Source organism: Geospiza fortis, unplaced genomic scaffold (genome assembly GCF_000277835.1).
Source record: "Geospiza fortis unplaced genomic scaffold, GeoFor_1.0 scaffold425, whole genome shotgun sequence".
In the NCBI taxonomy this organism is placed as follows: domain Eukaryota; kingdom Metazoa; phylum Chordata; class Aves; order Passeriformes; family Thraupidae; genus Geospiza; species Geospiza fortis.
This window is the reverse complement of record NW_005054387.1, coordinates 2,457,920-2,469,736: the sequence shown is the minus strand read 5'-3', so window position 1 is coordinate 2,469,736 and position 11,817 is coordinate 2,457,920. Positions and strand designations below refer to the sequence as shown.

The following is an 11,817-nucleotide window of genomic DNA, read 5'->3' as shown; positions in this document are numbered from 1 at the left end:
CAAGAGATCGTTTTGGCAAAGTGCTTTTGGACATTTTTCAGTTTGGTCATTAGGAATTTATCTGCTACTGAAAGTTAGCTCCAGCAGAGTAGGGGTGAGATATGGAACAGGATTACATAATAGGCTTTTACAAGGGAAAATCTTGGGCTGCACAGTCCAAGAAAATTTGACTCAGTAATAATAACAACATAATTACTACTTTAAAGATAAGAGAAAATCAACTATGCTGATTTCTCTGATTATTTAAAGATATTGTAAGTGAGAACATGGACAAGCAGTTGTTACCTGGAAGACAGCAGCAGTGATTTATAATTAAAAAAAAAACAACTCTAGAACACAGGGGTACATTAAAAAAAACCCTTTAATTCAATCATACATATTTTAGAACACTGGAATTCTCTCCTTTTCAAGGAAATGTCTTACCATGAACTTGCAGGCTGTAATCTGACATAAATAACACCAGGGATGGATGTTCTGGGAGAAAATTAATCTTTTACATTCCAAGCAAGGGGACTGCAAATAAATATCTTTCAAACTAGGAGGGGCTGACAGTGCTTTTTCTGTGACCACACAACACACAGCTTGCTGTCAGTGCCCACAGAGTATAAAACACCTTGAACATTTACACACACAAACAGGTGGAGAGCTGTGCACAAAATGAGGAGCTCAGAGTCTCTCTCCTTCCTTTTCCCTATTCACACCTCTCTCTTTTTTTCTTGCTGCAGATTTCACACTTACTGGAAAAGCACTGGGGGCAAACACCCCTGCAGAGGCAGAAAACCTAAAGGTGGGAGGGCTGGGAAGCCAAAAATCACCTCATCCTCCTGCTGGGGTGACAGAACCCAACAGCAACCGGGCAATTTCACTGCTGTTACCCACTGGGAGGATTTTGCTTGTCCTTTTGCACAGAACAGGCTTTTCTCTAAAGCTCTGTGCGTGAGAGCCCTGCTCTCCTTGCAGCTCTGACAGGAGCAGTCCTGGCTCTGTCAGCTGCCCAGGTCACAGGCAGGTCCCTGTCCTGTTGGCCCACGAGGGGAAGGTCTGCAGCTGGAACAGGGATGAAGCCCAGGTGTTGATGGCCAGGGTGATGGTCAGAACTCCCAGAATGTTGAGTACAAACCCAGCTTTGGCCTAGAGTTAGAAAAGAGAAGGGTTGTTAGGAGCCCTGAGCACTTTTTTTTTCCTTCCTTGATGGTTAGGATGGTTTGCACGGTTTGGTTTTCTCTTTGGTGTGTTTTTTCCACCAAACTATATTTAAGTTGGTTTTCTTCACAAATATAATTTGTATAAAGGGAAAGGTTTCCATTGGATAAAACTCTTAAAACTAGAAGTCACCAAATCCTTTTAATCCACTTCTCTTCTGACCTGGTATTTCTCCCTAATGTTACTTTAGGTTTCTTCTTGGATCAGCATTAATGCATTGGCCCCACGTTAGAAGTTATGGAAGTTCTCAAGAGACATGGCACTGCTGCCCTTGCACCTTTAGTGACTTCTTGAGGCATCAGGGCACCCAGTGACACGTGCCAGGCTGTTCCCTGTCCCTGCAGAAGGACAGCCCAGGTGACAGGGCCCTTGGACACCCTCCTGCTCTACGTTTGGGTTTTTCCAAGCAGTTAGACATTGACAGCTCTTATTATAAAGTCTTCAAGAGGCCCTGGCTGTTCTTTAAAGGCTCATTAGCACCTTTCTAAGATCCTCAGAGTGTATTAAAGACAGTGTGACCCTTTATTAATGCACACACATCTTCTTTTCACTTGACATAAGCCGGGCACACTGACTTTTCTAACTCTCCAAGAAGAACCATCACCAGGAAAAGGAAAGATCAAACCTAGGGGTGAAAATTCTGGAAAAAAAAGTGTTGTTATTTTTTTTATTCCTCACCATATCAATAACCCTGAGCTGTCCATAGGAGAAGACAATGGCATTGGGAGGAGTTGCCACGGGGAGCATGAAGGCCAGAGATGCAGAGAGTGTGCAGGGCAGCATGACATAGAGAGGGTTGAGGCAAATTGCTTCAGCCTGTGCACAAAAAGAGAGCAGAGATGATGGGTTTGACACCCAGAAATGCACAGAAATCTGGTTGTATTTGTCCATGTCAGAAAGCTCATTCTTCCCCAAACACTGCAGCCACTCATGTTTTGCTGCTGCTTCAGACACTTCCAGCATCTTTACGCAGCAAATGCAAGAATTGATTTTGTGGTCAGGGCTTTGTATAAATGGATAAATAATGCTTATATTCAGCTCTAAACCCTGCCTTTGAGTTGGTTAAGGACAAAATTAAAGCACCAGGGGAGGCAGGTGAAGCTCTGGAGGTGAGAGCTTTGGTTTAGGGGCTGTGGCCTATGCAAAAAGATTTTGGAGGAGCTCATTCCAGTTTCTGTCTGGAACCAGCTTTTCAGTTTGCAGAACTCTGTCTGCCCCAGCGACAGGAATCTCCTGTGGAAATGCAGAAGTCTGAATTAGGTCATGCTACCACCTTCAGAGACTTCTGCAAGGCCTTGGTGGGGGTGAAATACAGTCATGGAATGTTGCAGGCAAGGAAATGCTGCTGCTGCTGCTGTCTCTGTGCAGAACAAATTGGAAAAAACAAGTGCAGCTGGCAGTGACCTCATGTTTAGGCCAGAAGGCAAAGGGAATTGAATCCCTTTGCTTTTCCCCAGCAATGGTTTCAGAAAGGTTGAACTAAGCACGGTGTGTGTTCCTGTGTGCACACACAGATTTTTGTTTCAGGTCTGGTAGCCCTGATGGGATACAGCAGCCACTGCTTGGCTTTGCCAGACAGTTCATTTGGGCAGCTGAGGAGCTAAAAACTGTCCTTATAAGAATATTTTGACGTGCTGGGACTCACCATAGAAGCCAGAATGGGGAGGAAGAGGGTGGTGGTGGCCACGTTGCTGGTGCACTCGGTGAAGGTGGCGATGAGGAGGCACAGGAGGAAGGCAATGGCTGGGGGAGGGATGCTCTGCAGAGGGGTCAGCTTGGTGCCCAGCCATGCAGACAGACCAGATTCCTGCAGCAGAGCAGAGAGGGATGCCCGGTTGGAGGGGGAAGAGCCACATCAGTGTTCTGGGGCAGTTCTCATGCCAGTTCAGCCCTCCCTTCTCAGAGCAGTTCTCATGCAAACTGCAGGAAAACACAGCCAGTGCTCACAGGCAGGATTGTCCAGTCAGGGAAACAAAAAATCCCCAACATATTTCCCATCCAAGGAATTGGAAGGTAGGAGATCCTGCATTTATAGTGCATTGTTGACAGCAAATAATTATTTCTCTGTTCAGATCATTACTTGTACATGATCAATATCTGAGGTGCTTTTTTATATATAAGCGAAGATATTTGAATTAATTTCCTAAAACATTTTAATATAAATCCTATCAGATGCTGTAGTGATTTAATGTCATTTCATCACATTGTCTGAGATCTTGATAACTGTCTGAATCTTTTCACACCCTTCATCCTTGTCAGTCACTGGGAAGTAGCAGCATTCTCCCTGTCATTCTGGGCTTTCTGCAGCAGCTTTTATGTATTTGCTTAATTATTCTAGGATAAATTAAAGTGATTTCCTAAATATTTCCTTTTCCAAACATGTACTTTTCCATTTTAATGTTGATCTTTGATTTCTAAACTAGTATTTCTAGACACTTGAAGCCTTTTAGAATTTCTTTATTGTCTACAGATTTAATAAATGGATTGTCTGTTCCATCACTTAAATCATTACTGAAAAATAATGCGTGGCACTGGACCTGAAGTTTCTCTAGCAAGCTCTACATTTCTCTTCTAATAGTTGAATTGAAATCCTATTTCCATAAATCCTTGGTTTGAAATACTTTGGAGACCCCTCCTGGGTGAATCAGCTCATCGTTCTGGGCTTCATCAATTACATTTTATTTAAAAGAACCTTTAAGGGGTTTGGGTCAGTTTCTTAATCAGCCAATTTTCTAGAAACACAGCCAATGGTGCTGCCCTGATTGGCACGGTGAGCAAGCAGGATTTAATGCCAGCACTCCAAAGATGGTCCCAGTGCCAGGAGCTGGGCAAAAGGAGCATTTGATGCTCCCGGTGTGCCCTCTTGTGTCCTGGGAGAGCAAGAGGAGCAAGGTGGAAAAGGAAGCAGCCAGGAAAACACAGATCCCAGGTGAGCTGAGGGATGTTACCTCACTGCCTTTGGCCAAGGCAAAGCCCCCTCCCAGCAGGAACACGATGTTCCAGGGCATCTTCTCCTGCACCACCTTCCAGTCCAGCAGGGGTGGAGGGGCCCGGAACTTTGCCCTGCCCCCTGGAACCCAAAACAGAGATTTTGTGAAGCCACAAAAATCCCCAAAGAAAGGGAGAACTTCTTGGTGGGAGGTGGGAGCTTGGTCTGAACTTCAGGAATCCCTTCTGTCAGCAAGCTCTGGAATTATCTCCCAAAGGAAACGCTGGGAGCACCAGCAACGTTGGTTTTAAAACCTGACTTGCAAAAGCTCTAATGAATGATCTGTAGCTGCTCCAAGAAGCTCAGTAGGAGGCAGGGAAGGGTGAGTTAAAGGTGTGGCAGCAGCCCTGTGTGTTTCTGTTAAGTTTTGTGTTCTCTCCTGGAGATTCCAGCTTGGAATCCTTTACAAATGGGAATAACAGGGGCAGGAACACTGCTGGGATAAGAGTTTCCTAATTAGTTGATGAGTTCCTGATTTGTTGATGAGTTCCTGACTAGTTGATAAATTTCCTAAGAAAATGATGAGAAACAGAATTTTATGCAATATGTGCTTTGCCAAACCCAAAGCACACAGCTGGAAGAGCACTTTGAAGTGTTACTTGATATTTGAAAGTTCCTTTGTGAACCCAAAATGTGTACATTCCCCACACACCTATTCAGACAGCAGATTTTTGGTGCTTCAGTGACTCACCTGTTTGCTCTTGGTCTCTGTCCTGGTTGGAAAAGCCAGAAGGGAGGATGAAGAGCAACACTGAGATGAAGAGGGAGACTGTAGCATCAGTGACATAGCTGCAGGAGAGCAGGCAGGAGTTTAGGTAGTTGGGTATATTAGAATATTAGCTGTGATTTCAGCTGGATAAAATCCAGCCTGTTCCATTTTTATTCCAAGTGAGGAGGAGAAGAGGCACTACCTTGTGTTATCTTTGTTGAAGAGAACTGTTGCCCAGCCTGGGATGAACCCAGGTTCTCTTGTAAACCACAGCACCACCAGGAGAACAAAGAGGATTGAAACTTCTATTTCTGCAAAGCTCATTTTGCCCAGTTTCTTGCTCTCTTCCTTGATGATTTCATAGGCCTGTTTCTCCTTAGCCTTGGCAGCAGGACTGGCACCACAACCAAAATTCTCCTTAAAACTGGAAGAAAATGGATGAGAAAATGTCAGAGAAATTTGCCAGGTATCCAGAGAGTTAAGAATCCAAATTTTATACGTAATCATAACGTCTTTATATGCATTTATATATGAATATTGAAATTAAATATATTATAATTTGCAACACAGTGAGTAGGAGCTGCATGTCTTGACAAGATGATCAGAAAGACAAGATGATCTTGTCCCTAAAAGCTCATTACTTAAATGTAAAGAAGTGAGATATATGGGCATGTAAGGAAAAAAATACACAATCACAGAATGGTTTGTGTTAGAAGAGACTCTAAATTCCATTTCATTCCAATGAATGGGCAGGGACACCTTCCACTAGACCAGGACAACGTTAATGTGATTGACAAGGCTGTTTGATCACTTTACTGGGAAGTAAAGAGTTGCCAAGCTTTCTAAAATGACAGAAAATGAGAATTTTAAAGGAGGAATTTGAAGGTGAAAATACCATTTCAGGTGTTACAGTACTCTTTCCATGTAACACGAGGGAAGTTGGGGTAACACAGACATGAAAAGCTGAGTATTAAACAGGCAGGAAATGCAGGCTGGTTGTGTGGGGTGATCTGCTCCAGAACCAGCCCAGAACTAATCCTCCAGGTCTGAAGCAACCCTGGTCACAAAGGCATTTACAGCTCTCTGCAGAAATCAATTTCCTGCTTTGGAGCACAGCAATCTCCTAGGACATGACAGCAATGCTGCAGAACAGGTCACGTTCACTCACAGCTCCCTGTTCTCATCTACAGAGTACATTTAGCTGGGATTCAATCAGATTCCTCAAAGGAAAACTGCACAATTTTAACAGGCACCAAGAGTGTGTTCTGGTCTCTGTTGTGTGTCAGGACTTTGCCACCTGCTGTGGGATTTTTCTCATCAATAAAAGGGTCACTGGTGCTGAACAAGTGCTGATCAAAGCCCCCCAGGTGCAGGGGCTCAGGGTACTCACTTGAAGCCCAAGTACAGGATCTGCAGCCACATCCAGGCCAAAATCAGCAGCACCAACATGGTGGGGAAGGCAAAGGAGAACCAGGAGGCAAAGTTGATGATGCCACCATTGTCTTGATAGAGGCTGGAAAATGCAGGTGGCTGTTAGCATCCAAAACCCCACACTCTCTTCTGTCCTTCACTAATGAGCCAGAGAAGGGGAGGTTCTGTGGGGCCCATTAGGAGGGAAGAGAAGCTCCCAGGAAAGGGACCAAAGTGACATTTTCCTTCTCCGTGCTGCCTGGGAGTCAGCTGGAGCAGAATGCTGCAGTTTGGGGGGTGTTTAATCCCAGACTTACTCATTAACTTGTCCTTGCAGCACCAGATTTGGGGTTGTCCCAGTCAGAGTGGCAATCCCTCCAATGCTGGATGAGTAACAAATACAGAGGGACATTCCCTTGGACAGCTTCAAGTGTTTCTTCTCAAGCGCTTCATTTCTCTTTCTCTCTTCCTCAACTATCAGGACATGAGAATTACCTAGATCCCAAGGAACAAAAGAGCTGCAGGAGCTATGTGGGACAGGAAAAGGCCTTGGGCCTGCAGAATTTAATGTTTCAAGGCTAGGACACTGGATTCAAAGCTGAATGAGCCAAAGTTCCTCCTTTGAAGGCTGGCATTGTTAATTTTTTGATCTTCTGCCCATTTTCACTGGTTGTCTTGACACAGAGCAGTTTTTCAGAGGGCAATTTGAAATGTGTGCTAAAGTTCGACACTTCCTTGTGAATGAGGGCAATGTCTGAACTGTACATGGAAGGGAGTGAGGCAAAAATTCAGGGAATTGTAACAGTGTTGGAGGAGCTGGGCTAAGAGGAACTTTTTCTGCACCAGCACCTGTCTGCTGGCACTGAGATTTATGTTCAGAAACACTGGAATTGCCTCAAAAATGGGGAGAGGGCAAGACAGCTGGTGAAGAGATATTGCTGCTTGATTGTGTACCTTTGGATTAGAAAGACCTTTTTAATCCCTAACCTTCCAGCTGGAAATAGGCCAGAAATTTTGCCTTGGGAATTCCCTATGATATGATAAGTTACACAGTAGATAATAATTGAACAAACATAAATATGCAGGGAAATGGAAAGCCTGATATAAAGGCTTCCCCTAGTGGAGAATTTGTACTTTTTGTCCGTTTGTTGAGTGGTTGTTACCTTTTTGTATTTTTGATTTAACTTCAGCCAATCCAGAATAATAATAACAATAATAAAATATTATCCATAATAATAATAACAATAATAAAAATTGTGGTTCTGTCTGGTTCATGGAAGAGCCTCATCAGGGCTGTGTGGTGCAGTCAGGATGCTTTGGGGACAGTTTTCTTTTAGGATTTACTAGGAACTGCTACAACAGAAGAAAGGTCATCCTCCATCACCCTCAAGAAAAAACCACCCCCAACCCATTCACCTTTTTCCTCTGGCTCTTTGAAGCTGTCAGGTGACTTTTCCTGCAGCTCAAAGGCTTTGTTGCTGTGTTCAGACACCTGGCCAGTGGTGCCAGACTCTGCTTCTGACTTGTGCAGCTGCTCCATCACGGCCTGGGCGATGGGGACCATCATGGCAGTGGTGGCTGTGTTGCTGATCCACATGGACAGGAAAGCTGTCACCAACATGAAACCCATCAGGAGCCTGAAATAAGAAGGTTTGGAAAAGCTGGATCAGCACCCAGCCCTGGGATGCTCTTTGTTTTTTTTATTTCAAAGAGTCAGCTCCAAATGCTGGGTTTGGAGAGTGCTCAGCAATCCCCACCCAGCATTTCCTCCTGCCCTGGTGTGCTTTGTGAGCGACCCAGTTAAGATTTAACATCAATTTCTCTTTTTCAACCAATTTTTTGACATTCCTATGGCTAAGGAAGTGGAAGCTGGTAGGTTGGAGCAAGCAGTTCATCCAGTCAGATCCTGCTTATCCCACATCCTTCAGAGGAAGACATTTCTCAATAGCACATGTCAATGCATTATAATAGATTTTGAAGAGGGATTGCAAGCTGAATTTGATCCCAAATGGCAATCGGTTTAAGCCATAAGGAAGATGATCTCTTCTTTTTTTTTCTCATGTTATTTTATCCCACCTCTGTTATTTAAGATTTTCTTCTGACTCATCTAAAATTCTAATCCTCGTTTCAGTATTACTCTGTTATTTGTCTCAAAATTATTCTTTAGATGAGATGTAGATTATATATGAGATGAAAAGGGGTTTATCTTGTATGCATTTTTATTCTATTGCTTTGTAATTTCCTTCAGTATTCCCTCTTCTTATGAGCTGAAACTGATTAAACAGGGTGGTGTAACCTGTGCATAGCTTAAAGTTCTAGTCTGGAAAACATTTGTTGTTTTCCAAACAAGCATCCTCATATTTTCTCTTCTCTGTGCAGTCAGCAACAGGCAGAGAGTCCACGTTCTCTGTGCTCCAGCTGTGGTTTTTCCTGACGGTCCAGGAAAAACCTCCCTTGCTACTATTTCTCCATCTAAAAGCCTTTTGGAATAAATAAAATAAAAAAAAAAAAAAAATAAAAAAAATAAAATAAAATAAAATAAAATAAAAAAAAAATAATAAAATAAAGACACACCAGGTGTGTAACACCTCAACATTTGCAAGGTTTGCCCAGGCACTAACTCGCTTGGGCTGCAGGAAAGCATTTGCAGGGAAAGATTTGCAGATTCCCATCAGAGATGGGGGTCTAATGCCATAAAATCCTTCCTCCCACAGCATTTCCACCCCTGTCACTCACAGGGCTGGCCTGACACCCGTGATCAGCAGGACCCTCAGAGCCACTCGCTTGTGCAGGTTCCAGGTCTCGATGGCAATGGCCATCACCAGGCCTCCCAAAAAGAGCATGTTGGTGTCCTTCAGGTACTCCTGACACACCTGTGAGGTGGGAGAGGGGAGAGGGAAGAGTCACAAGAGAGGGGGACGTTTTCTGAGGGAGTTTATTCCAAAGGCATTAGCAGGGAGTAACTCTGGGTTGCATCTGAATGGGGAATTTGCTTTGATTTCAGATTAGCAGCTCCACTCAGAGCTCACTCTGGGCTCATGCATGTTCTAGTTCATGGAGAAGACAGAGAATAATAAGAATAAAGTTAAAATAAAATAATACTGTCAATAACATAAATATAATGATGGCCATCATATAATCCTGGGGAACAGCCCCAGAATAAAAGCAGCTGACTGATTAATACATGGAACAAGATCTCTTACTGTGGTTGAATCCATGATATTCATTAGTGGGAACAGCAGGACGGGCAGGAGAGCTGTGACAGCCAAAGGCAGAGCTTCTGTGCACCAGAAAAGTGCCATCAGTATGATCACATAGCCACACAGTGCCTCCTGCCAGGGAAGGGGACAGCAATCAGAACACGCTGAACATGGAACCGGGGCTTCTCCCAAAGCCAAGGCCTCTTAATTGCATTCACTGCCTGATAAAGGGATTAGAGAAAAGGTTATTTCCTCTGCTTCTCTCCCATCTAGCCTCTGATCTATGCAGATCCTAATCAAATGTCAAACTGTGCAGCAATCTCATCAGAACTCTGAGGAGCAGATGAGACCTTCAGCGGGGGCAAAAATAGCACCAGGGGAAAAGAAGCGTGGGTGACTTTGGACCTTTCATGATAAGGGATGGGCAATTACTGAATAGGCTTCTTGATTGTGCTGATGGTGTTATGTTCTGTATTTATGTCCTTGGGTTGTAGAATCAGCTGCTGATCCAGTCAAGGCTTCTCCACCTGTTTTCACACCGGCTTCAGGTCATGGCCCAGGTGAGCCACAGCTAATTTCAGCAGCCTGGTTCCTTGTACTGTAAATACTTTTATAACTTTTCACTGGATTTTTAGCTTAGTAGAGACTTTGAAAGGCTTACTGGTCACAGATCATCTCAGCTTCCACTGACTTTGTCTTGTTTGTTTGAGGAAAGTGAGATTCCCTATTTCATGTCACTCTTTTTCTGAGGAAACCTCGATTTAGTTCTGCTTTGGACAACCACTCCAAATTTCCTGTAAAAATGATTCAGACAGTCCCTGTACATTGAAAAGATTCAAAATTACTTGTCACAACAGTGGCATTTGGTTGGGCTGGGAAAGAATGTCAGAGGAGGTTTTGGTGTCTTCTGTGTTTTGGAACTTGCACAATTGTGGGAGACTCCAAAGCCAAAGGAAGAAAACCATGGATGTGTGGTCTTGGATAAAGGATGTCCATTAAAGTACACTGCTCAGTATGAATGAAACTGCAGTGATGCTTTTGGAGGTTGGATTACGGAGGATTAAAGCAAGGAGCTGGAATAATGGGTGGCAGGATTGAATTTGAGACTCTTGGGAACAGGATCAAGAATTCTGAACGTGGTGTGGAGGTTACAGAGCTGTGAAGGGAAAGGATGAGCAGGGAGCTGAGCAGTCTGGAGGAAGGAAAAGACAGCAATCTAGGTGTGAATTATCAAAGCAGCCAGGCTGAAGAAGTAAGTCTGAGAGATTCCCAAAGATACTAAAATATTCCTTTTTGAGCCTTATTTTTGAATGAGAGCATTAAGAACCTTAATTATTCATTCCAGTGATCACTGAGAGCAATTTGCCCTTTTGACAATCCTTTTTCTCCGTGTTTGTTATTAAAAGACACAGATGGGTGCCTTTTGAGAGGCCCTGGTAGAGCTTTGGGATGTATCTCATGGGCACAGTGCTATTGTCTCCCATCCTGCTGTGAACAGGCTCTCAGGCAAAGCTGGAAAAAGGGTTTTCCCAAAGTCAGACACCCTGTAAGGACTTCTTCTGCCTTTAAGCAAGATTTTTAGCATTGTTTACCCTCTATTATAATAGCTCAGTGTCCAGTGCTATGTCATCTTAGGGCAGGTTAATAGATGAACAGAATAGAAAAAATGTGAAATTCCACCCTGTAGCTGCTGGCTCACACCACCAGCTTTTCCTGCTCAGCAGTGGCACAGTGCACAATTTAACCCCAAAAACCCCTTCTCAAAGGTTTCCTTAAGTGGCAAAGGGAAAGATCCTGGACGTTTTCTACTTTTGCCTTGTTGCTGACTGCATAGAAACCAGAGTCAGTCATTTTCAGTGAGCAACTGAACCAAGACTGCCAAATCACTCCACTGGTAACTCCAAGGACTCACTGTATGTAACAATGTGAATGAGTTTGAACTCATGACCTCAGGACAAAAAACAAAAATCACTCTCTGTCTCCTTAGAACTTAGAACTTTCCTGATCCTGATCTCTTTTCACTTCAGCGACTCCTTTGCCTACTGAACGTTAACCAGCAAAAAAAAAGTACTTCTTATTTTTCTTGTGTTTTTTTTTTTTTAACTTTTTTTTCTTTTTTTCTTTTCTCTTTTTTTTTTTTTTTTTTAACTTCCTGGTGAGATTTTAAGTAATAATTTAAACTATTTTATTTACCTAGTGAGGGAATGAGAGCTGACCAGCTGCCACACTCAGAGCTGAGTTAGGGAGGGAAGAGGAGAATGGAACTTGGAGAAGGAGTCTAAAGTGGGAATCAGCCGGAACTGGGA

At 43.5% G+C, this 11,817-nt stretch overlaps 1 protein-coding gene across 1 annotated transcript in view; it reads right to left on the bottom strand.

Moving 5' to 3' along the window:
* Positions 1-570: 570 nt before the first annotated feature.
* The window catches only part of SLC13A2 (solute carrier family 13 member 2), a 12,189-nt gene continuing 942 nt past the window's right edge, over positions 571-11,817 (bottom strand). The window contains exons 2-12 of the mRNA XM_005425430.1: positions 9,515-9,643; positions 9,048-9,184; positions 7,728-7,948; positions 6,629-6,806; positions 6,292-6,414; positions 5,104-5,325; positions 4,884-4,981; positions 4,152-4,273; positions 2,849-3,010; positions 1,882-2,019; positions 571-1,131 (exon numbers count right to left, since the gene is read on the bottom strand). Coding sequence (XP_005425487.1) covers positions 1,000-1,131; positions 1,882-2,019; positions 2,849-3,010; positions 4,152-4,273; positions 4,884-4,981; positions 5,104-5,325; positions 6,292-6,414; positions 6,629-6,806; positions 7,728-7,948; positions 9,048-9,184; positions 9,515-9,643 — 1,662 coding nt within the window. The 3' untranslated portion in view covers positions 571-999. The remainder of the gene's footprint in view (positions 1,132-1,881; positions 2,020-2,848; positions 3,011-4,151; positions 4,274-4,883; positions 4,982-5,103; positions 5,326-6,291; positions 6,415-6,628; positions 6,807-7,727; positions 7,949-9,047; positions 9,185-9,514; positions 9,644-11,817) is intronic.